This window comes from Mytilus edulis, unplaced genomic scaffold (genome assembly GCF_963676685.1).
Source record: "Mytilus edulis unplaced genomic scaffold, xbMytEdul2.2 SCAFFOLD_848, whole genome shotgun sequence".
NCBI lineage: Eukaryota > Metazoa > Mollusca > Bivalvia > Mytilida > Mytilidae > Mytilus > Mytilus edulis.
In genome coordinates, this window is record NW_027269190.1 from 1 (window position 1) to 27,804 (window position 27,804).

The window sequence follows — 27,804 nt, forward strand, 5'->3', positions numbered from 1 at the left end:
TACAAGTCTACAGATTGCTTGAAAGCAATCGTATCCAAAAAACATGTACTTGAATAATACCAGTAGAATGTTTTAAGGGTTCATGTGTAAGAAATTCAATCCTCTTTATCCCATCTGAATTCGTACTTGTTCTAAAAACTAAACTTATAACATCCTGCATTTTATGGGTCACTTTTGGTTCACGAATAATTTTGAATAGTTTAGTATTTAAAGAAGTCCAAATTCATAACTAGAACTGGTATTAAATTTCTTCTTCAATGCCAATCAACTCATTTACAATTTGTAATAAAAATAATTGTCTCATATGCATCAAAGATTTGAACAGTAAATTTACTATACAAATCCCTAAACAAACCCTTGAATTATATATCACTATAAACTGGTACATAACATCTTTCCAATGAAGATCAAAATGTATTTGAAAGTAATCAACAGTCGTTGCAGATTAATCTTTAATTCTGTTGGGGAAAAATATTGTAAACAAATGAAATGTACAAGGATTTTTTTGTAGAATTTTAAATGGTCTCAATCGGTGGAAGAGGGGGGGAGAGGGTAGGACCTGAATCAGGACTCTGGGATTGGGTGTTTTTAAGCTCTGGATTTTGGAATTGATCCTTTCGATCAGGATCTGGCAATTCTTTTTTCGAATTTTGGGATGTCAGATTTAAATTTCTTTATATTCATGATATTAGGGACCTCAGGTTTTCATGTTTTTAACCCTGGATTTCAGAATGAGGTCCCCTCCGTTTCAAATTAAAAGATCAGCTGTTGTGTCCAATCCATTTGTCTTTTTTGAACAATAAAATATGTTTAACTGTTTAAACTAGCTGTTGTGCACTGCAGTTTGTCATCTACAAGACTGCAACCTAGTCATTCTTAAGTAAGAAGAAAATGTTATTTCTAGTCTGACAAGATATAAATGAGAAAATGTTCAAATTTACATAGACACTAAGGTTTGTATTTAACACAGGCTATTTTCTTCCCATTGCAATATTTTATTACTATTGACAACACGTCTAGTGCCTGTGATTGAAATTTTAACAGTTTAAGTGAAATTGGTTAAACCTGAGACTATACTATATATATATGTGTTATAGTCTCAGGTTAAACATGAGCTGTGAACTGTCAGTGAAAGGTAGAACTCTAGACTGGTATCCCCCTTTTTCCTTTAAATTTTGCACTTTATCTTTGAATTTTCAAACCATACGTGAGTAATGTATTCTCTTATGATGAATCAGAAGTAATAAAAGTCCTTTCATTTTCACAAACTCCAGGCTGCTGATGCTGTTTTTTCCAGTTGCCTCCCCTTTCCCGCTATTCTGTTGATTGTCGAAATATAGAAAGGGAAATTTGATTGGTCTACTTTTTAAACTTCCAATGAAACTCTTCGAGATATCGAAAGGAAGTTCTTGACAGGACGTGACAGATATTGTTTACAAATGGACGTCGTCTGTTAGCCAAAATCAAAGTCAAAGAAGCTCCAATTAACTTTCTCTTATCTAGTTTGTAGCGTACATTTTGATTACACAACTGTCAATAGAGTAGACGCTTTAGGCTTACACAAAGTGCTTGTCAACTCTTATTTATCCAGGCCACGGCTCTGGTATGTTTTATGAAATGACAAATGTTAAAACTTACATATATATATAGATCAGATGTGCTCCTTTATCTGCGGTTCGAGCTGCTTCTAAGCACTAAAGAAAAAGACAGTTGAAACTTAATAAAAATGATGTCAATCTGGTTTATGTCCCTTCCGGATTTTAGGGGCATTAATTATATAAGTTTTACCCTTGTCTTGACCCTTGGCTTGTCTGTCCGTTGGCGTTGTAAAGATGGTTTTTGTTTTTTAACTTTAGTTTTTCTCAACCAAATGTTATGAATCTTATACAAAATGTCTCATAGGGAGGCAGGCATTACCTTGAAATGAGACATAGTCCATATATGAATTATACTTTTTTAATTCAAACTTATTCTTTATACTTCAAAATTTGTTAAAAAAGAAACGGAAATACTGTAATGTTTCCGATATTGATCCTGTGGGATTTTAATTGTGATGTCATTTTCAGTGTAAACAAAGTAACTCTAACATCAGGTAACGTTTTTTTTCATATAAATTAAAGAATTATTAAAAATGAAATAGTTACAAAAAATGTATTAAACCGTGCTCCTTCCTTATAATTTTTCATAGTCATGACAAACTAGACCGGAAGTAAGAAATTGTTTTCTGTGAAATGGGGGAAATAAAAAATAAGAAGAAATTATGGATTTTGAGTCCATAAGAAGATTAATTTGTTTTAAAAAAAAATATTTTCTACAAGTTTCCATTTGGCTTCATCCCCATATTACCACAAACATGACAAAGCACATAAAGTTTGAATTTTGTAGCCTCACTTAACTGTTTTAGAGTTATGCCCCTTTACAAATGGAAATCTGCTGCATTTTCCTATCCACAAAACTCAGATCAAGTCCAAATTTGGTACTAGCGTCACTATTACAGTTCTTCAGTTATGTCCTTTTATAACTTTATATGATATGCAAGCAGGGGCATCATCTGTGTTCATGGTCTTATTCCTCATTTATTTTCTAAATACTTTATGCCTTTTTGCGATCACAGCAAAAAAACGAATTTAAATATATTTAAGACGTCATAATATTATTTGGACGAGAGAATTGACAGATATTACCTGAAAGTGAAAAGTAAGAAAGACAATTCGCCCCACTGCAACTCACCACACTTTTTACCAATAGACCCACTTTCTACTAACTCACTCCATTCATGCCATTCTTGTTTTCTTACTGACTAAAAGACATAAGCCATATTAGGCCAAATAAATTGCATTGTATTGAGCACTGTATGTTTTTTGTAATGTCAAAATATTTGTGTCCTGCATGGGACAAAATATGATTATCACAATATATATGGACCATAATTTGGTATTCGGCCTTTGGTTTCTTTTTGTATCCTTTTTTATAAGTTCTAAAACTTTAACTTTTATTCTGTGGGTTGTGTTGGTGTTAGAATAGTATTAATGGAACAATTGAGTTTTTCAGAAAAAAATAATACATTTGATTCACCGTTTACATGACAGGAAACCAAACAGGAAACCAATCTTTATTTTCTTTATTTTGTACAATATATTTCAAAAGACATAAATGAACACCATAACTAGTGTTACTTGCTTCATGTTAATATTTAAAATTTATTTTCAATGTTTAATTAAAGTTTTTTTTAACGCGACAGGAAACCATAAGAAACCGAAAGCATTTTTTTAGTTTTATTTTATTGCAAAATCTGCTTAAAATAGTCTGAACAGTATACTTTTTCTTAAAATCCATCTTAAATGTAACAGTATTATAAACTTCTAAATATGTGCTTGTTTTGAAAACAATAAGTAAAATTTTTTCAGAAATTTCCATATTTTCTTCATTGATACAGGATACCATAATCGTTGTATCTTGATGTTTTAGCCAAAACAATGTATTTATATTTGGTTTTGAAATTCCAGTTATATACAATTTATTCAAATCATTGGCAATGTAAAAATTCTTTAAATCCAGTAAAGAAAAAAACTTTTAATTTGGAATTAAAATCTTTAAAATAGGCACCATGTGATATTTGTGACCTGTACACCATCTACATGGTTTCCACATTTTAACCTACTTTAGTGGGCTAAAATCAATAAAGTACTTCCTTTCAAGTCATGCATGGTAAAAGTTTACTTCTCCTTTGACAAGTTTATTGCGTTTCTGAAAAGTGTTTGCAGAACATGAATAAAAAAAAAAAATTAAAAATTGTGACAAAGATACCCAACTTTGTACATTCCAAGTGTAACGGTATAATTAACATGTATTTTTTATTAAGTTATCTTTATTCACCTAAATATCCAGTAATATTTACTGCTGAAGCAAAATCAATCCAACGAGCATCGGCACAATGATAAGAGACGTAATGTGGATTGAATTTTCCAAGGACCCTTTACATCGTTATCAGGAAACAAAGTGTGTCATAACGTCTGTCAAATCTGAAATCGATTTGTCAAGTCATTGGGCATTTATTTTCACACAAGATCGTATGAAACATAATGCACATAGAAAAACAATAGACCCCTGGTGCAATCTCTTTGAAAATTGTATTTTCCTTTTTTAAACAAGACAAACAAGTCTACAGATTATGTTGCTAACATCCGTTGGAAACAAAAACAATGTTTAGACCTAGTATTTCATACATCCGGCCGTAAGGGCGTGATCACATGTTAGTCACATGTTTCACGTATGACCGGAAATGATTAGAACTTAACGACAAAAACAATTTTAATAAAAAAAAGGAAATAACTGGACTTCTGTTTCGTTTGAAATGTAACGCATAACGATAACGTCATTTTCTAACTTAATTATTACGAAGAACAAAACTAGAATGTAAATCATCTCTGATTTACCTGTTTGAACATCTGCGAGAGTTCATATTTGCATATATTGTTATAAAGAATTCTATTACAACAAAGCAGATTACATCATCTAAAATTTGCGTTACGAAATTGGAAACCAAAGTAACGCTAGTGTTCTTACACCTGCTACAGAAATGCTTATAGTTCTCTAGCATTTTCTTCTGACTATTCTTATTGGTCGATGTTCTTTATTATTTGAAAGCAAAAGTTACGAATTTGCCGGTGACAATTATCTATAAATTAAATCAGTCAGCGTTATGCACTTCGGAAGCGAAAAGTAACGCAAGAAACGACACAAAAATACTGTCGTATAATCTTTGAAATTTGTTAATTTCAATTTTTTTCTAGGGAAGAGTAGCATACACTTGGATGTTGATAAAAATAAGGCATCTTAGATGTAGTTACAACTTTTCTTACAGTAATACACATTTTTTATCACTTTTCTATCGTTATAGGAAACGAGCCCAATAGCAAATTATTGTCCATATGCCTAATGTTTATTGTTTACCATAATGCTTTGCCAGGACACTAACTTAGTTTAGTCACACTTAGATAACAAGTCATTCAAAGATTGCTGGACATTTCTAAAAAGTCCAGTAAAAATTGGTTTTGTCCAGAAAAGTGTGATGTATTGCTGATCAAATACATGAAATATCTGATATCATTTTGCAGAACTTTGCAAATAATGATCAGCTGTAACTATACAAAAATTTGATTTAAATCCTCTAATGATAAGCATTGATATTTTCATTTTAAATCTTTAAATTTATGATGGGTCAATTTTTTTGGGAAAATGCTTCAATACCTTTAGCAATGTTTTGACTGTAATTTAGATTTTAAGAATTACTTTTTTTCTCGATTGGACATGTCAAAAGACTGAATTTTACTACATGTATTACTATATAAAACATGAAAAAGTTATTTGGAAACTTTAATAGTTAGATTGTTAAAATGGCAAATATCCAAGAGGATCAGTTGACTGATTAGAATTGATTTGAATGGCTGAACATTTAAGTGAGTAGACTTTTAGTAATTCAGTAAGGCCAAGGGAAATAAACTGCCTCATTCTTGTTTTGGGTCACTTGTTCATATTTGCCAGTTATTTAATTAACTGTGTTATACAGTTAGTTCTCAGCGTTATACATGTTAGACAGAATTTACCTTTTTAGTTATTAAATTGGCAAGTTAATATAACAGCAAGAATTCCTCAAATTTTCTATGATTGCATTTCAAGATAAGACCATTTTTAGCCATCAAAATTACGAAACCCATAAAACTTTAAATTTATCTCATATACATTTTTGGTACATTAACCAGTATTTTTGCCAAAATTTCTTGAGTACATGTCTAAATATGCAGATTTATTAAAAAAAAAAGATGTTGTGTGATTGCCATTGAGACCAATCTTCACTAGAAATTAAATGACCAGAAAATGAACAAATATAGTTTCACCATTCAGACTTCAGCATTGATCAATGAGTAAACTCTAACCACATACAGGTAGTGTAATTTTACCCATCCAACAAGAAAAGCATATGAACTTTTAAATGAAGATGGTATTAAAACTATAATGTCCGGGACATTTGTAATGTTTTTAATAAGTTTTTTACATCTTGTGTTGAAACCTGAGGACTGACAGATGTATGAGCAAAAATAATGATTATGCAAAATTAAATAATTTTGTACAAAAGAAATTTACTAAGTCAGAACAAGTAAAATTTCAATTCCACCAGTCACAATAAATGGTCTATTTAATGAGATGATCAAACTTGACATTAATAAATCCACCGGATCTGATAACATAGGACCAAAAATTTTAAAATTGAGTGCTCCTTTCATAACTTCATCTTTAACTTACATTTTTAACAGAATAATAGATACAAGTACATTTCCCTGTGTTTTAAAGAATGCAAGAGTAACCCCTGTTTTTAAAGCTGGTGAAAAATTCATGGCAACAAATTATAGACCAATTTCTGTACTTCCAGTTTTATCAAAACTTTTAGAAAAGCATGTTTCAAAACATTTGTTTGACTATCTTAAAAGATTAGATCTTTTACACCCAGCACAGTCTGGGTTTCGACAAGAACACTCTTGCCAAACTGCCCTTATCAATATCATAGATAAATGGATACAGGATATGAATGATGTAATATCAACTTAGCAGTCCTGTTGGATTTTAAGAAAGCTTTTGATGTAGTAGATCATGATATCCTCTGTAAAAAACTTGAAATTTATGGATTTGATAATACTGCTGTTTCTTTTTTTCAATCGTATTTGAATGAAAGAACCTCAACAAGTACAAATTGGTAATGCTCATTCTGAAAAACTTCATATCAAGTATGTGTTCCCCAAGGCTCCATATTAGGCCCCCTTCTGTTTATATTATACATCAACGACCTTCCTATTTATATGAAAAATTGTTGCACTGATTTATATGCGATGATTCAACCTTACATCTTTCTGGTAATTGTTATCAAACTCTTCAGTCAAAGGTACAAGAAGATTTACATGGTGTAGAGGCATGGTGCAATGATAACAATATGTTCATCAATAAAAATAAAACAAAATATATGATTATTGGAACGAAGCAAAGAGCAATGCCACATTACAATGAGAGTTGTTTAACTATTAACAATCAAGTGATACAATCTTCCACATGCGAAAGTCTTTTAGGCATTAAAATTGACCCTTCCCTCACATGGACAACCCAAATTGACTTGATCTGCTCAAAAATATCATCTAGACTATATCTACTATTAAAGATTAAAAAATTTCTAAATCTAGACTGCAGAAAATTATTCTATAATGGTTATATCTTGCCACTTATTGATTATTGTTGTATAGTGTGGAGTAGTTGTAGCAGTGAGGGTTTAAAAAAGGATATTAAAATTACAAAGAGGGCTGCTAGATTAATACTAGAAACAGACCCATTCGCATCCTTCTGCACCCTTATTCAAACACTTAAACTGGATGACAGTTGAACAGAGAATAAAATATCATAAGTTAGTGATGACATTTAAGTGTATTAATAATGATGCCCCATCATATCTTACTAACAAGTTTCATTATGTTTCAGACAGAAATCCGTACCCCTTGAGAAATGCTGTTCAAGGAAACCTCATACTCCCTAAACCAAAAACAGAATTATTCAAAAATCTTTTATGTATTCTGGACCATACTTGTGGAATAATTTGCCAATACCGTTAAGAAATATTACAAATATTAATTCTTTCAAATACAAAATAGCAGATCATTTATTGAAATCAACCTAACTGTATAAATAATATAAAAAACTGATCATGTCATCATGTTTATTTTTTTCATCACATTTTATCAAGTTGTATTGAACATTATTATCACACTTGACTTTTTATGCTAATGTATGTATGCAATGTACTAGTATATGTTTGTGTTTTGTTTGATTTTTCATTACGAGGGCCTCAGGGAAGATTAGTTATATAGCTAACTGTGTAACCCTCTTAAAATAAAGTATTGTTGTTGTTGTTGTTGTTGTAGTCAGCTATAAAAGAGGTTTAGTAAAAACCTTGGGGGGGAGGGGGAGGCTGAAGGCTGATTCTCCTATGGATTTTACTCACCCTCTCTGATTTGTTCTAAAAGGGTCAGTAGAGAACCTTATAACAAATTTATCGCACACAGTACTTTTCCTGCCTCATTCTGTTGAAAAATAAACAATAAAATACAACACTCTTCAGTAGATAAACGTCTCCATTAACAGTAGATGTGACTTCATGAAACCCCTTGAAATTGGCTGACTCCTATGTAACAATTTGAGGTTACAATATATATGACAGCATTTAACCAAATACAATGTCACAGTTTACCCGTGGTGTGTTAAACATGCATATAAACAACAATGTCCTTACTTACTCTTTAAATGTATGTAAATTTTAATTTTTGAGGTTTATTTCAGGCTAAAGCCAATCATTATAGTCATTTGCAAGAAAGGTTGATTTTGTATTGCATGTCTGGTCTTGAAATAGTCAGTTGAATAGAAAATCTTGTTTGAGTTGAAGGTTTGTAGTCTGGAAATTAAGATCTATTCTGGATGGAAGAAATGTGAAGGTGTAGAATATTGTTTAGAAACCTTCTGTTATGCATAGGACTATCAGTTTGATACATTTACATCTAAGCAGACTAAGAAAATTGAATGAATGTGCTTTCCGACAATTAGATCTATATGGTCTTGTGTGAATTTTGTGTGTAAAGATGAATAATTGCTAATTTTAACAACATGCAAGTTTTAGATAGGCTACATGTAGGTTGTAAGCAGAATTTGTCAAAACTATGAAAACAAGTATCCAATTATTTTCCCCCCTGAATCCACTAAAAATAAAAGAACACAGTGACTGTAAGAAGACATTCTTTCACTGCATTTTGCTAAATTTTCAACCTAGTAGTAGGTGACGGTCCAGTGTTCTCCCCAGGGCCTTTTAGAATCATGATCATGGTAATTGTGAATCTTTTGTGATGCTATATTTCTTGAATGTGATGCTATCTGAGTTGGATTTTCATAGATTATGTTTTGTTGATGCTATAAATTTTTAGAAACAAGATGGTATTTTAAATTTTCCTTTTACTAGGATGCTTAATGTAATGTTTGGGGAGAACTCTGCAGTGGTCAGAATTATAAGCCTCATTACAATTTTATTAGTTTTTCCATTACAAGAAGGAGCAACACATATTGTACAACAGCTTTTAACTTTACTCTGTAGTGGACATAAATTATACAAGGAAAAGTATTGATATGTACAAATGATCAACAGGTGGAGATGTAAATGAAACAAAGTATGAAACACCTGCATAATGACATTAATGTTATTAAACGGATAGTATATTATATATGTAAACTCGTAAAATCTAAATGTGTTTGTATTTCAAATGAATATATTTGAAATAATCTTTTTATTTTTATCCAGGATTTAATTTATTGACTTAAGTATATTGGAATGCAAACAAGAAATTGTCATTCAGATTATAGTATAAACTTTGCCAATTCAGACACAGAACAAATTTGGAATTTAATGAAAAGGGACATACAGTTTGAAGATAAAATTATTGTTTTCAACGTAAAAGTTTTGAAGCCCAAACAAATCTTTAGTATATTATATTTATTTATTTGTTGATAAAAAGTTGAAGTCTGGTGATTATTAAGATTTTTATATCTTTGAGTATGTGCGTAACACCTTTGTAAATTAACTAGAAGAAAATCATTAGAGGTCGTGACAGAATCGTGTATGGCGTCAATATCGTTGTAATGGATTAATCCTCTGATCATTTATAATAGATAAACGATCTGATTGTTCACAATTTATGAGCGGACCCACATATAGCATTTTTTTCCTTTATTAGAAGTATTTAAAATACTGTTTAACTTCAAACATTGTTTAAACCCATTAAATTAATGTGACTTATTAAGTGTGTACAAATATTTAAGAAATATTGAAAAACGGGAATAGTGATTTGGAAATTTTTACCATTTTATAAAAATGAGAAATTATAATGAATACAATAATTACAATAAAGGACGAAGACCTAAAACAGCACCTTTAAAAGCAGTGAGTAAACCATTATTTTTATTTTGTTTTTCTCTTTAGAAAACTTATGCATCTACATATATACAACAATGTATTTTTTTTATTATAAATTTTATTTGGCAAATTCATCTCATTTTCCATATAATACAATGTAGTAATTGAATTGAAATTCAGACCTTTCAAAATCATTTTGACTTATGGTTATTTGACTTGAGATAAAGAAATTCAGTTAATGTGGCCTTCAGACTTGACATAACTTTTATCGCTTTTAAAAACACTTATTGATAATAAAATTGGAAAGAATTTTGGTTGGGTCAGAGTTGATGTTATTCTTACTCTAGGTATGTTTATGGATGATTATTTCTAGTGACATTATTTTCAAGTCTGCCAATACAAAAAGTTTATTTTGTTGAACTAAAGTCAAAACTTTAAGAATTCAGTGAACATTCCATGGCAAGATTGGGAAGTACTGCAGATGATACTGAAATTCAGGTTTAAACTATGCAGACTAGTCGACAAGTTAAATACAACTGCGTTGTAAAAAAAGCATTTTTTTTAATTTCAACACCGTAGGGATTTTGTCAAAATTTCAGTGCAAGATTAATTACTCATTTAATTTTTCAATGTGCAAAGAAAAATATTCTTTCATGTTACATGAATTAACACTTAGATACTTTTTGTGATTTAGGTCTATTTATACTTTGTGTATGTATACATGTATATATTTGAAAAAACGAATTATGAAATTTCATGTCTTAATATTTTTTGGGAAAATAAAATACCTTTAAAATAAATAGGAAAATATTTTATCTCTTTTACTCAAAATGTGTTGGAAATTTAGTGCATTTATGATTTTATGGCACACTGCATTTATCTTGAAATCATGCTTATATGTACCTCAAGTTGTTGTCACATCTTTTAACTTGATTTGAAATGTAGTGCACATGTCTTCATTCTGAAGAGTACTTATCAGAATGTATACAAAATAAGAGTTTAGACTCAACACTCAGTAGATGTACTCCCATCATGTAGTTTGCATTTTTGTTAAAGTAGGCTGACTTTTGGCAGACAACTTGAAAAAAACAACTTTTGTCCTTATTACTTTTCTGAGAATATTTGGTGCATTTAGTTACCGTAGTGTATGAAACTTACTTACCAATCAATTTGAGGGGCTTTGTTGGCCAAGTGGTCTATGAGTAATCGAACTACTGTATCACAGACACTATAGCCTGTCAAATCTTAGAGGTTGTGAGTTCAAATCCTGCTCTTGCCAGGTGCTCTCATCTCCAATCTTAGTTGACTAGGAATATCAGTTTTCCTGGCAAAGGTGGTGTTCTTTCTGGACTCTGTGGCTCCCTCCACCAATAAAGACTGACCACCACAAAATAATAATAGGTTTAAAAGTTGAAAACCAATCAATCAAGAAATAAAAAAATCAATTTTATATGATTGCAAAAAAAAATTTGGTTTTGTATAACGCTATCATGATGTCTTTTGTCTGAAGACATATTTGGTTTCTGGACAATTACTTTCGTATAAGTATTATCAGATCTCTATAAAATTTTACCAGATGGTTCATTACCACAAAAGGATGGTTGGGATTGATTTGGAGGTTATAGTACCAATAAATTAGGAATTAGCATTTTTGTAGTTTCCAGACAATAACTTACAGTGTGTAAGTGCATGGATCTCTCTGACATTGTACCACAAGGTTCCATATCACAAACTTAAGGAAAGGCTGGGATTGAGTTTGGGGTAATTTCCCCAAGTGCAGTATATATATATATAGCTATATTAGTCTTAAAATGGTAGGTACTTTCAACAGTATTTTAAAATGTGGTGTATATGCATATATGCTTAACTTTATAAGTTAATGAAAGAGATACAGCCATACAGGGTTAGATATATATATCATGTATATATAACATTTTGATAGAAATAATTACATAATTATGTGCCAGTGTATCATTTCAAAATATAAAAGTTATATAATTATACAAGTATTATCCAGTAATTTATATTTTGCTTAGCTAAGTAAATATATTGTTATTATAAATAGATACTACTAAAAAAGTACTATAGAACAATAAATCATAGATTGATAGAGCATTGTAACTTTGAGGGGGAAAAGACCTGGGAACTCCAATAAATCTTTTAAAATTTTAATAATTAAATAGATAAAAAAAAGTTCTCACCCTTCAGCAGGGGTTACAAAATCAGACTAAAGGTATCTTGACAATTGGCCTGATTTGTTTTGTCTTTTATTATTGATATTAATAATTTTTATAATTAGGTGACTTGGCAAATTGTCAGCTCAAATCTGTATGGCAACATCTATCTGCTGACTGTTAACAAGTGGTATACATAAAAGTATAAGAGAATCAACCATGCTAAATAATATTGTTTGCCCCTTTCAAAATGATGTTAATTGATTTTAAATTGCATTGCAAGCAATAGGAGTTTTATATATGATTTATGTTGATAATTATTAACATAGCTTTCAATATACCTTTTCCAAATTATTTACACTATTAAACATACATACTTTAGAGTTTTATTTCATAAATTTAAAATGATTTTATTCAGGTATAACCTTTATACACAATATATATAGCATATATAGATATATATATAAGTGCATATAGATATAGGTATATTTTCACTGTAGAGATCTGAGCCTTTAGAAATAAGAAAATATGCTTTTCTAGATTATATCCATTTGTTGAATTAATCTAACAGTACAGAATGTTGAGATTTTTAGTCACAGTTTTGGATTAGGCAATTCTTTAACAGATATCTAAGTAAAATTCAGCATGACTTTTGAATGTGTAAGTATTTCCTCAAAATATTGTTTAGACTATACATTTACATGTACAATTTTAGACATATTGTTAAGTTAATTGACATAAAGAAACTAATAGCAACATTTCTGTATGCAGAGTATTAAATAAAAATAAAAAAATCCTTGTTTGCATTCTTTTGCTATTTTAAACTGAGTTTTTATATCTGATAGAATGCAATCTTTGCTTTCTTGAAGCGTGAATTGTAAGAAAGGCTCTTTCGTGATCACTTAATCAACTGACTGACAGCTATAATAAAAAAAATAAACAGTTGGCAAAAACACATAAGTTTCTAAAAAAGTCAAAATACTAAGATCTCATTAGCCTGGAGTCCTGGCTTAAATCTTGTCAGTATACGACACACAGCCAGATATCAGGCGGGGTTGCCAGGCTAAAATCTCATTTTCTTTTAAAATTGAGTCTTTTTACAAACCTTTACTATTCCTTAAACATGTTTGACTTATATTCTGACACTGCTTTACATAATTTTCTTGTAAGTTAAAATTTAAAATATGTTTTTTCAGTGACATTACCTTCAAATTGGAATCAAAAGCGATTTGAATTTAAAAAGTCAGTCTTCATGGTTTGATTTTTCCAATTTTTGTTTAACAGACATACTTTTTTTGATGATATTCAAGGCCTTTTAAATTTTTGAATCCCTTCATTGCTACATGGTATATTTATTCATTATTTGCCAATCTTAAATTCATTTCACATATAGGTATGCAGTGACATTCTAATAAGTTTGTAGTACTTTACTTATCATGAAATAAGTTTGATAAAACTTTTAACACTGTTATTATGGGCTTAAATACCTCTTGCTCACAAATATTTTATTTTTTAATAATTCAAAGCTGATATTCTCTTACAAATTGATCCAATGACCTATGTTTTGTTTTAAACACAAAATCTTCTGTTTTGAATTTCTATTGTTTGAAAATTTAATAGAGTTCAATAAACAATTGCAATAGATTTGTTGTAGGTTGATGTAGGTGTGTATAATCTTAGTATTTGTTTATTTAATTACCACAAATCCTAATTAGGATAAACGCTTAAATGAATCAGCATTTTAAATGTTTTTGTGTACATTTTTTTAAATGCTTGAATCTTAACAATATCATATTTGTTTGATTAAAGATAGAAATCAAAGATCGTTAACTTTATATCCAAATTGCATTTTTGTTCAGGTTTTGAATAATTTGAATTCTGATGGATTTTAGGTGCAAAATGATACAAGTAAGATGATATTTTATATTCGATATTAAGATTTGTAGTAATTAGATCATTCTTTTTAAGTCGGAAAACCAGATCACATCTAGAAATTATATGCACAACAGATCTTTTTAAATGAGGAATTTTTGAGAAATTATATCTGTAAACTAACTGAGTTGAGCTCTAAAAAACTTGTTCGACCCCACCACATTCTTTCGTGACCTTTTATAACTGACTAGAAGTCACTGGATTTTCTCCTTGAAGGCTGTGCAGTGACCATTTTTTGTCAAAATGGTACTTGTAGTAGTACACATATTATTTTTATAAAGTCACATATGATTGATAAGAAACAGAATATGGTGTTAGATTTTTATGCCCCATTTATGGGCATTATGTTTCCTGGTCTGCACATCCGTTCTTTCGTTTGTCAGTCCTGCTCCAGGTTAAAGTTTTGGTCCAGGTAGTTTTTGATGAAGTTGAAGTTCAATCAACTTGAAAATCATTACACATGTTCCTATGATAAGATCTTTCTTATTTTAAAGCCAAATTAGAGATTTTACCCCATTTTCACGGTCCACTGAACATAGAAAGTGATAGTGTGGATGGGGAATCGTGTATTAAAGACACATTCTTGTTTGACATGAATTCATATACATGCACACATGAACGCACAAATTGAATAAGAGAAGGAACATGCTTATATTGCCTGTTTATCATCTTAAAATCACAGTATTTAGGCCTCTAACATTCATCAAAAGCTCTCACCTCTTTAAAAGTGCATAGGCCGCCACTGGGTGTGACTATTGAATATAATTATGTATTGAAAAAAATAAATGTGGGATTTAAAACTTTAACTGGAAGTTTTTTTTAGTAGATTATTGCAGCTTAAAGAACTTGCTGGAAAAATATCTGTGGATTTTTTAAACACATTTCAGAATTTTGTACAGAGAATTCTTTCTTACCATTTAAAAAAAATTGTTTTTTAACATCCTTTTATTTTTGTAATGCAGGGTAATTATGATGTAATTGACTCGCCGATGACCAAGGTGGTTGAGCGTGACTGTGGGTTAATCCCAATGATGAATGGACACGGTAAAGAAGCAGGGCTTGTTCCCCTTAGTAAGGAGGAAAGTCAGAAGGAAGATGAGATGACCAAAAGATTACACGTTCTTCAGGAAGAAAGTTTAGAGCCATTAAAAGAAGACTTGTCAGAATGGCTTGCAAAAACATTAAGTAAGTCGAGCATATTTGAAGTTCAAATGGTGACATCAGTGTTTAACATGCAATTGTTATTCTTTGATTTAATTTAACCTCAAACATGTGTTCTTGTTTGAATTGTTTCCTAATTTGTCTTGTTAAGGTCTATAATTAATATAGCTTTCTACTTGGTATTGGATTTGTTATTGAAGGTTGTAGGGTGGCCTATACTTGCTTACATTTCCACATTGGTTGGTACTGTAATTTTATACAATGCTCCAATAGTTGTTAGTTAAGTTTTTACGACATTATGTTATTGATTTCTCTATGAGCAGCAGAAACCGCTATTTTGTCATGTTTAGTCATGGGTTTTATCCAACAAAGATAAATAAGATGAAAAGTAGAAAAACTCCAAAGAAACAGCATCCAAACAACTCAATACAGACATCCTAGAGAGTCCAGCAAAATTGGCATACTGACAAGTATCTTTGTTGGCTCATATGTAACAATATTTCTCCATTTTCTGTATCATCTATATTGACAGATACTAAGCTTACCAACAGCTATCATTATATAAATGTATGTTGTAAAGTTTTTTATCTATTGTTTCAGAATTATTTAGTGGGTGTCTATTTTAAGTAATGTTGGAATTTAGGGTATGGTTTGTCCTTGATCCTATCTTTTTTTTATCATGAATACGTACTTAAGGTTGATTTAATATAAGATTTTAATTAAGCTTAATTAATTAATTTGGCAATAGTTTTGGTTGAATTATCAAATTGATTGATTATTTGTGAATAGAAGATTTTTATGAGATAATAAGCAGAGTATAGGAAAAGAAATAACAAACTTGACCTTATATGTATATATATTAGGGTACTACTGGTTCAAAAATAAATTCAGAAGAGTTTTAAAAATTGGCAATGAAATTCTCTTGCACTCACATTGCATTTAAGCCAATGAAGGAATCTCATTTCCTAATCTCCTGTATTACCTAGTACAAATGTACATTTATACATGTTATATATTTATAAAATTGTAAGTAATTGTAAATCAAAAAGATTTGCATTTTCAGAATCCAGAGCATTTGATTTCAGGTTAATCATTTCCAAAACAAAGCAAATAACCATAATCAGTCGCAGATCCAGAAAGGGGGGGGGGTTGGAACCCCCCTTTTTTTGTTGGACGATCAATGCATATAAATGAGGACATATAGTTGGAACCCCCTCCCCCCCTTTAACCTGGGTTGGGAACCCCCTCCCTCCCCCCCCCCCTGGATTTGCCCTTGATAATACTCTTTGAAAGTAAACATCACACACTGTGATTTGTTAACATCCACAAAAGACCGCTAAATGCATAGAATAGTTAAGTAGAAGATAGCAAAATATATTTTCAAAGAGGAAAATGTAGAGGACAAAAAATAAACACCCCACTCACTTATCTGTTTCTTATAGGGATAAAATATATTTATAGCAAAGAGAGATAATAACAGATGACAGCATCTCTAAAGCTTTGTATTTTCAATGCAAGAAATAACTTAAATGTCATTTTGCAATTTGTTTTTTCTGCACTGCATTTTTGTAAAAGAAAAGTAGAAAAATAGTGTTTTCTTTAAAGAAATAAATAGAAATCTGTTTTAACATGTACAGTGAAAATAACCAGAATATCTTGTTTGTCAACATGACCTGTCTGAAGCAGGAATTTCACTGACATAAATTGATTCCTTATTAGAATTGAACCTGTTATTTATTTTATCTTGATCGATGCATGTGTTACAACAGTTGATAATTACAAGCTCATGAAGACAGATAATCTCTTTAACACATCAAAATCATTGTCAAACTTCTTGCAAAACGCCCTTTGTAGACCTCCAAGGTTTTTTCTGGCTGTTGGTATAAGCGTGTCCAGCAGAAGTCAAATGATTATTACCCAATGTTGTGACATTTGGTGACGGGTGTTTAGAGTTTTGGTGACATTTTATGATAAACATCTGACACCTGTTTGTTGATGATCTGATATCAAGGTATATTAATTGTAAACAATATGGACTGTCCGTGTTGTCAGACTGGCTGGGGGGTTGCTGCTTGCCAGAGTTGTATCATTTTACCGCTAGTAGTATCTATTTTCAGAAGATTTTTATATATATCATCTTTTTTTTTTAAAGTAGTTTTTGTTCATGTTTTTTATCATATCAGTGTTGTTTTTTTCTGAAACCCTCAAGTGGAAAGATTTTAAGTTAGATATATAACAATTATAAAATGTAGTATGATTGCCTACTCTCCACCAGAGACCAAAAATTCAAACAAGAAAACTAGTGGTCTGATTTATGTACATGTAGAAAACAGTGAATGAAAAATAAATATGATATATAGCGACAATGATAACCGCTGAATTACAGGCTTCTGGATTGGGATAGGCGCAACCAGAGAGTTGTGGGGAACACATATTTGTAGGCTCCCAACCCTACCCTTTACCTAAGACAATGGTGTAACAGAACAACATAAGAACAAACTATGAAAGTTAGTGGAAAAGGGCTAAACTCATCAGATCAGTACACAGCACAAAAAAAAACAACTAACAAAAACTTCATTCAGTCTTATTATTTAATAGATATTCAGAGATATTTTTTTCTGTATAATTTTAGATATAGATATATCAGCAGAGACATTTATGGATGTATTAGACAATGGTGTATGCTTATGTAAGCTAGCTCAAGTTATACAACAGAAAGCCCAGGAATGTGTGGCCAACGGTACATGTACAGAGGTAAAAAGAATTATGATCATAAATGGTCAATGCAAATTATGTATACAGGACACATTTTTATAACCCTACAAAATTGTCATCAAAGTTCCCTCAGTGCGAGACCCTCAAGGTTAGTCAAGGTTGTTAAAAACCACCCTTGTTTCAAAGTTGACCTCAGTTTTATATTTTATATGTGATGCTTCAGCTTTTATTGCGTTGCAAGTTTATGGAACTCTTGAAATTTTATAGCAGAATACACGATGAATTAATTATTATTTGTGGGATACTTGTGTCGTTGGATTCTGTGAGTATATGTTAACTACAAATTTAAATGTCTGTTCGAGCACAAATTTTCTAGAGTTCTGAATGGCAACTTTTGCTTTATTAGATATAAAAAGATGTAGTATGAGTGCCAATGAGACAACTTTCCATCCAAGTCACAATTAGAAAAAAGTCAACCATAATAGCTCAAAGTATAGCCCTTAAGCATGCACTGGCTAACAACAAACAGCAAGCTATTAAAGGCCCTGAAAATGACTAGTGTGAAACCATTCATATAGGAAAACCAACGTTTTTATCTATATAAGAAATGAGAAACGAGAACCACTAATATGAACCTCACAAACAGACTACAACCACTTAACCATGAATGTAATTTTTTCTGAATCCACAAAGTAATTCCAAAAAATGAATTATATACTTAACTTTAACAATGAAAAGGCACTTGGAAAAGACGTTACCAAGTTGAAAATCTTGTGTCTAATCCATTTGTCATTTTTGAACAATAAAATATTTACCCTTTCCTCCATAATGACGCCCTTTGACGCCACACCCATAACTCCATAGTGAGGCTTTTTGACACTCGTGTAGTGCCTCGGTTGAAAAGTCTTGCCTGCAAAAAATCTGTATCAGACTTAATAAAATTTGTATCTAATATTAAAAAGATATTCATGAGAATATCTGACTGGAATTTCATTGATGAAATATTTGTTTTCACAGTGCATTAATACTTTAAACCTGATGATTTTTTTTATTGAAAAAATCATATGTGAATCAAGTGTGTAAAAAAAATTATTGCATGGAGGAAAGGGTTAAACTAATGAAACAGCAAATGCAACATTTTATAACATTTATTTTATTATTAAAACACAGCTTTACACTTTGAATATGAGCCTTTGAGGTATACAAACAAATTATGAATAAGATATTGGTTACAATTGCTAATGTGAACGATAATGTTTAAATAGAAAGTTTTTGTTATTTTCTTTGTAGTCGATTCCCCTCAAAGGACCCAGATGTAAAAACAATGCTCCCTCAGGGAGTTGGTTTGCCAGAGATAATGCAGCTAATTTCTTGACTTGGTGTAATTCTCATGGAATGAAACAGGAATCTATGTTTGAAACAGAATATCTAGGTAAAATAAAAGATATGCTTACAGCATATTTGGTTATATAATAGAAATCCCTTCCATACATAAAGCTATTCCTTATGTTTTAAACATATAAACATTGAAATGGGCTGTTTCTTGATAAGAGCATTATAAAACTCTTAGAAACAATCTTAATTAGAAATTTAAAGGATGGAAGACCTTTAATACTGAAATCTTCAAAACTAAAAAATTTAAACTTTATCTTTCACAGAAATGTTACTCTTTTTTCATTAACTTATTAGTTTTCATAAATAAAATTGATAATAACTTAAATTTATATATTTACTTTAACACTTAATTTTGGGCAATTTGTTTCATCATTTTTTAAGCTTTACAGAAACATAGTTTGTAGCTGATTTAAAGGACAAGTATGAAATAGTTTTCTTATATTTATAAAAATTATAATTTGGATAATTTCTTTTATACCATAAAAAATACAATTAACATTGAAAAACATTTCAGCAGTTCCTCAAAAGTGGTAAGATACTTTTAATGATGAAAGAGTGTACAGAATTATTAGGTTTTCACATATTTGTATCTATTTATATGTTATACACCATGTACAGTAGTATTATTGTTGGAATGCACAAGGTACATTGGTAAACGTCATATTTATTTCTGATGCTTTGTAATACTAATAAAAAAAGATCTTTTAAGTTAGAAACTGTAATCTCAAATAATTTATCTCAAATATTTGATCAAATTTAGATATTTGTACTCAAAACATCAGTGGTAAATAATTATTTGGACATGTATTGAAAATGACTGTATAGTTACATGACTTTTTGTGTACATGTGTGTGTCTTACAGAATGATATTGTTGCATTAAGGTAGCACATTATTATAGGTTATAGCTGGTTTGTAGATGTGGCATGCATATAATGTTCGAGTTAAGTTCGACTGAATTAGGCATGCATGGAACTTGTTAAAACAACACAGAATATAGAGAGAAAATTTCAGAGCTTGCTTTGGTTGGGAAAAATTATAACACATTTTGTAAGGGTATAAAGTATTGGTGTTTGAATAGAAAGAAAAATAAAAGGCATATTTTTAAAATAAAATATGGTAGGATAACTCACAAAAAAAAATGCTTTAAAAAAAAAAATAGAGCAAATGGGGCCAATACAAAAGAAGAGTGAAAAAAATGTGTATTTTTAAAAAAAATTTGAATTATCTCCCTTTAAGGCACAGTTTGAAAATATTGAATCAAGAAAAAAATAAGATTTTGAAGGAATTATCACATAATGTTATTCTTTTAAATGCAAATTTTCCCCTACTAAATTGTTTTCCAACATAAGAATTTGCTTATCTTATTTATAAACATGAAAGAAAAATTTGCAGATATTGCTATTCAAGATGCCAACATTCATTCAAATGTATATTGTTACTAGTTTATCAGAAATAGAAACTGATTGTACAGCAAAGATGCAAAGATACAGAGAAAATAAAAAAAAAATAAGTAAATATCAAGTTATTTTGTATGTTTTATACATTTCAGTATCACAAACAGACCAGAAGTCTGTGATTAACTGTTTATTAGAAGTAGCCAGACTTGGTTATAAGTTTGGACTGGAACCTCCTAATATCATCAAGATGGAAACAGAGATAGAGGAGGAAGAGGAGGAGATACCAGTCAGTAAACCGGTAGAGATTGTCAGACCTTTGTCTAATAAGGGGCCTAACCTGGATGCTGAGGTATTGCTACTTAACAAGGGAAATAATGCTACTGTAAAATTCAGAAATTATTGTATGTATTTATTATTGCAATTTTGTCATATTAGACTTCAATGAGATTTTAATTTTTATGATTATGAGAAAAAATCCTGTTTAATTCATATAAAAATATTTCAAAATGTGATTTTATGCGATTTTAAATTATTGCGTTTGCAACTCTTTCGCATTTTTCGCAATAATAAAAACCTCCCAATAATTTCTGAATTCACTGTATACTGATTTTGAGCTATTTAAGGGCATACGATACAGTTTTGATCCCGTATTTACATTTTGATAAAAATTTCAATATAGACTATTTTTTACCTGATTAAAATAAAATATGTAATAAAAAATATACCTTTTTAAAGATAAACACAAATTGTTTTTTGTTGAATAATTTGTAATTTCTCTATTTTATAAATATCCTAAAAATTTATACATTTTTTATTGAGAAATAACTCATATTCATCAAATGTTCATGAATGTAGAAAAAAAACATCAATTTTGCTGTATATTTATCAAATTTAAAAAAATGTACTATTTAAGTTTTCATGAAATTTGGCATACATAATCTTCTCTCGTAATCAAACCAAATGGCATTTTAAAAAAGAGGGGTCCATGAACTCTTTTTCAAGTTAAATAAGTTTGAATAATTAAAATCAGCCGAAAACTGAATGTTTTCCCGATAAGTCATAGTTTGACGTCGCGAAAATAACAATTTATGTTAGCAACTTCATTACCTCCCCTGTAACTGTATCATATGCCTTTAATCAGGGGAAGTAATTTTAATCAAGGGAGTTAATTCTCTGTTATGTTGTGTGCTATGGTTCACTTTTTGTTGTATGTTTATTAGAACACTGTCTTTCAGATTAACATGTGCAGATATTTGAGAATTATAAAAGCATGGGATGATTTGTTTTGTGTTGTGATTTTAACTTTAGTTTAATTTCAGCTTGAAAATATGACATAATTTTCTAGAATATTTTATTATTTATTCATTAAATGTATTGTCCTGACTGAATGAAAATAAGCCACCTATATTTTAAACAAACAACAATCTATCAATCATCTTTCAGCCTTCACGATTGTGTTTAATCATTCAAGTTAATTATATATAGATAAGTCTTAAGGTGGTACCGAACTCTGCAAAGTCAGCTAAACGTTTTATTTACATTGTGTTGTAAAAGGAATATTAAGCTTCTCAATGATCAAAATTGGTTTGTCAAACTGCTATGTGACCAGTGTAATTTTTCTGACAAAACGGTTGGTTCAAATTTTTTAAAATTTTTATATTTTTGTTAAAGGGTCAAAGTAAATAATTTGACAAAATTTAATGAAAATTAAACAAGCCAAATTAATTTTAGTGAAAGTGTTGGGTACCACCTTAAAATTAAATATAAACTCATTGATTATTGTTTACAAATCAACTACTTCTTATAAATTATCTGCTTCCTGCAGTAAAACATGTTCTAAGCAATTTTCTTCTGGCTTGAGGATTTTGATCAGATTTCTTTATTTTACAAACGCTTATCTTGAACAGGTTGATTTACTAAGGAACACTAAGCCTACATCTAGGTAAAGGAGTTCATGAAGTTTGTCCATAAAACTTAACTCACTACTTTGAGTGAGTTGAATAAGTGCTCAAAGCAGCACATCCCAAATTTTGATTGGTTGAATTCACAGTCTAAAGCAATAGTCTTCTCAACATTTTATGTCTAAGACTGTGGCAGTAAGTTTAATAGATGTTAAGTTTCTGTATGATTACTCTGCAATTTGTTCATATATGCAAGTGTTAATTAATCAAAGATGTATGGGTGACCTTACGGATGAAGAAAATTTAAAAAAAAAAACATACATATTAACAGTAAACATGATATCATTGTTAATTTTGCAGATTCAGCGCATTGCATTTAACTGTAAATGTCATCAGTATATAAAGAAGTTAGGAGATGGAAAATATGCTATCTTTGGCAAAGTTGTACATATCAGGGTAAGTTAATGAGGAAAATTAGACAAAGTGAGTTATAACAAGCACAACAGGCAACTGCTCAACAGTCCCAAATTACACTCCCAATATGTTGTCTTATATAAATTACCTTTTTAGAAGGAGCATTCCCAATCTTATCTAAAAGGTTTGTAAATACTTTTTTAATATGAAACACCTGTCTAATAAACAATGGGCAGTCTGCTTGGTTCTATTGATTATTGACATTAAAATTCCAAATTCTGGAATTTGAACATATCAGTGAAAAAGAGACATACAGATTGTGAAACATTGAAAGACTGTCTTAAAATTGATCATAGTAGTTGGAATGGGAGGCACTCATATTTTGTCATTGTGCGTGTCTTTATTGTTTTTTTTAGAATTTTGTAAGAATTGCAAGCAAAATGATAATTTTATGTCATGGATATTTGGGGTCCGATTAAAACTGCCTCTCACCTTATTTGTACTCTTTTCCCTGTCCCCCACTTCATGGTATGCAGTAAAGACTTACAGACTTACAACACAAAAACTAATGATTGACTTACGAGCAAATTCCCTTTTCTATAATAATCAATCAGAAACTGATATGCATATCAAAATTATAGTATTATTCCACATGTTCGAAACGTTAACTCTTAATATTTCAGTTTTTACAGAATCGTCATATTATGGTACGGGTAGGTGGTGGATGGGATACGTTAGAAAACTACCTGGAGCATCACATTCCAAAACAAGTATTTGAACACCGTCGGGACATCCACGGAGAACCGAGAAATGATGTAAATAAATATTTGTACTTCAAGTCACAGTACAGATCAACATCAGCCTCATGATAGTTTTCATTGTTAATTTTGTTTATATTATGTTAATGTTGTTTATTTACTATGCAATACATTTGTTTACTTGTTAATTAGACATTTGTGAATGTTAATGAGTTGTTAATTCAGAAATGAAGTTTAATATGTGATCTTAACGTTCCTGTTATTAATTTGAGAAACACTAGCTAGGCCATATTAAATTGATTTTTAGTTGTGTTATGGGGATTATTTTTTTCTCACAATTGTTATTTATGTGATAAACAAAAACAACTTAATGGTGTTTTTTTTTCAAAATAAAAAAGATATAGAAGACTTCTTTAGGGGCCTTTGAGTGAAAGTAAGTATCCAAAAAAAACTTATTTGATTTTTGATATGAGTTCAGTTTTTACAATTGTGTCAAAAATGTATTCAAGAAAAATAAATCAGAAATTTACCTAAATACACAACGTCAAATTACTAAGAACAAAATAAATTTGGTGTGGCGAGAGTGAAACTTTCATGGGTGATTCAGGGTTGTGATTTTGCCTTCCGTCCTTATGATTCAGCGCTTTATTCCCTCATATCATTTATTTGCAAATATTCATTGTCATTTAAATCTAAATTATCATCAAATTATTGCATGATTTAGATCTGAAATTCATTTGTATGTGAAAACTAAACCAACTAAATATAGCAAGATTTATTTTTGCAACCTTCCACAGAAGAAAAATAGTACGTATATAAATTGAGGCGAAAATTTTTAACATGGATTTTTCTTGTCGACTTACATCAAAATTCAAATAAATTTTAATATCACGACGAACTTAAATCACAATTGGTCTAGATAGTGCTGAACTTTAAATAAAGTATTGGTGAAAATAAGCTGCTTTACAAAAAATGAATTCTGAAAAGGAACCAATTTATAAAATATTGTTCTTAACAAGATGTTCTCAGGTTGTTTTTTTTTTTTTAACTACTACAATATACTTGTTTATTCTACTAATAATAGTTGTTTTCAAGCATACTAATTTACACAATTTTGTAGACACAAGAAAAATTAAAAGATTTTAGGTATTTTCTGATTAAACTATGCTCTGCTGCAATTTTATAAGAATATGTTTTCTGATTTTAAAGATGTATAAAAATATTTTTTTATGATTTGTATATTTCATTGATTTCATTATTTTCATGCAGTTAAGACTTTCAAACTGATCATCAGTATTATTTAAATGTGCCGTCCACATTGTTTACATCTTATATTTTGTTGATTTTATTTTTGGTTTATACATATATATATATATATCCCTGCTGTAAATATGTTGTAATTTTTTTTTTTTTTTTTTTTACTTGTTTTTTTCTTATGAAGGATTTACATATAGTATTTGTCATTTGACATAAAATAACATTATTTAGTCTCAGTTGCGTGCTATGTAGGAACAACATTTAAACTTTGATGTGTGTTTTCTCTCAGGTAGAAGTCTCATTTATATGTGCCCTTTATCTTGTTTCATTCATATTATAACATATCATTCAATAAATATTCTTCCTAGAATGTGAGATATTTTTTATCAGGGTAAACCTATATCTTGCCTGAATAAATGACATACTGTGGACTCATTATTATCCGTTCCATACCTATTTTCGTGGATACAGGTGAACCATGAAATTAACTGTTCTAAGATAATGTTCATGCTTGAGATGAAATTAATCATTTAAAACAAGGGTACCTTGCCATTTATGCAAATAACTGAAGCAAGCCTTAATTTATTGGGGTTTTTTTTTTAATAGACATGCCTGTATTGAAGCATAGCTAGTGTGTAGTCCCTTTAGATGTGTTGCAATACTTACTAGAAAGAGATTTTTTGAAAGATGATAATTGCTCAATTTTATTTTTGTAATTAACACACTTAATAAAAAATTTTCAATATGCATAGTACATGTAGTATAATGTTTTATCATAATTGGCACATTATAGTATTAAAATTGTTTATGTACACAATTTTGAGTTGTTAAAGTTATGTAGTCAATTTATGATTAAATTCATTTGAATGTTGCTTAGTAAAGAATTGTTTTCCTTAGTAATCATACACATAAAGCACAAACAAATATCATAAAAGAAAACAAAAAGTTTCTGTAGATTTTTTTTCAGTTGAAAATTTCTCTAAGAGGTGGATATCTAACTTAAGTTTGAAAAATTTACACATATTAGAAAAGTTTCATTAAGGTGGTATATAACACTACAGGGAGATAACTCTGTAAAAATCAGCGGAACGTTTTAATTATGTTCTTTTGTTCAGGAAATTATAAAAGCTTCTTGGTGATCAAATTTGGTGTTAGTCAAACTATTATTTGTCCAAAGAAAACTTTCCGATAGAGTGTGTGGTTCAAGATTTTTGAAATTTTGATTTTTTTTGTCATATGGTCAAAGTAAAGATTAAAATTTTATGAAGTTTTGTGAAGGTGTTTGGTACCACCTTAAATACTTATCATTATTTATTTGTCAGAATCTGATTTAGAACAAAATTAAGATTCATATTTTTAACTGCAGGTTGTCTTTCTTGTACTTGTTTTGTTATGATCAATGAAATTTTGATTGTGTACATTTCTTGTTAAAGGGAAATAACTGCCTTCTTGTTGAAATGTCACTGCCCTGAATAAAGAATGTTGATCTCCTTTTTTTGACAGAAAATGTCAGATGCATAATGCATTTCATTATTGCTCAAATATTTTTTAGGTTACCAAAATGTAAATTAATTTGACAAAATCAAATTTGTTTATATCCTTTTTTTTTATATCTAATATAATGTTCTCCTTTTAAAATGTCTAAAATGAGGTAGCTGTTTAAAAGATTATTTACGACTTAAAGTGCATATACTATTATTTTTTTATTCTTTTAGGAATTTAAGATTCTTCAAATAGAGATATCTGGACTTGCAACATAACTTTTCGGTTTATTTTTCCATCCATAAGTTTGACTTTCCCTCTGGTATGTTTCAACCCTCTTTTTCAAATGTATGATACCTATCAGGCATTGAGCAATGTTTGAACATGATACACTTTGAATTATCTCCCATATACCAGAAAAATCCCAATTGAAAAATATTTCAAACATTACAATTGTATTATTATAAATTCTAATAGCTCTGGTTTGTAAGTAAAGATTTTTTTTTGAAAATCTGCACCTCTTCCATACTTTAAGATTACTTTAGTCAAAAATATTTTAAATTATTATAAGGTTGTGTAGGACTTAACATTATTATTAACATTTCCATCAATAAAAAAAAACAGTTTTATACGTTACTACATATATTAACGTGGAAATATAAGTAAACCAAAACTGTTAAAATATGGACTCCACTTAAAGTCATAGTAGAAATAAGATTTTATTTAAAATGAAAACAATATACTAACAAATTACACAAAAGGTGCTTGTTTAGAAATCTGATTGTTTTTAAATCTGATTGTTTTTTATTTAGATGATTGAACTCAGGTTAGCAATGGTAAATGAAATGGTAGAAGAAGTAAATCAGTTACCCTATTACATTTCTTTTCATTTGTAAAATTATATTTTGTTTACAAATATTTGTATCATCTGTCATTGACATTTATTAAGATGCTTATTTAAGGCACATAATTTATGAATTTAAAAATTAAATTCCTTTTTTTTCATTCTAGCTTGATATCGCTTTATAGTTTCTTTACCATTGCTTTTTTGTGCCTTGCCTATATACTACTGACTGATAATTTTTTTTTTTTGAGACTCAAAATCTCTTAATGCAAATACTTGTATATATTTTAATTCTGCATTCCTATATTTGAATTTGTCCCTGTTAAATATTTGTCATTTAAAGAGTAAAATATATTTTGAATTAAAAATGTTTAAATTT

General features: G+C 29.7%; 1 protein-coding gene across 3 annotated transcripts; it reads left to right on the forward strand.

The window, feature by feature from the left end:
• Positions 1-1,405: 1,405 nt before the first annotated feature.
• LOC139509662 (growth arrest-specific protein 2-like) lies at positions 1,406-27,804 on the forward strand. 3 transcript variants are annotated; one of them, XM_071296228.1, is made up of 7 exons: positions 1,406-1,603; positions 15,063-15,285; positions 17,894-18,015; positions 19,267-19,408; positions 20,922-21,118; positions 23,031-23,126; positions 23,768-27,804. In XM_071296228.1, the coding sequence occupies exons 2-7, from the start codon at positions 15,090-15,092 to the stop codon at positions 23,951-23,953; spliced, it is 939 nt and encodes a 312-aa protein (XP_071152329.1). In that variant the 5' UTR covers positions 1,406-1,603; positions 15,063-15,089; the 3' UTR covers positions 23,954-27,804. The 3 variants fall into 3 exon arrangements, with proteins under 3 accessions (XP_071152329.1, XP_071152327.1, XP_071152328.1); XM_071296226.1 differs by lacking the exon at positions 1,406-1,603 and adding an exon at positions 9,899-10,021; XM_071296227.1 differs by lacking the exon at positions 1,406-1,603 and adding an exon at positions 12,714-12,828.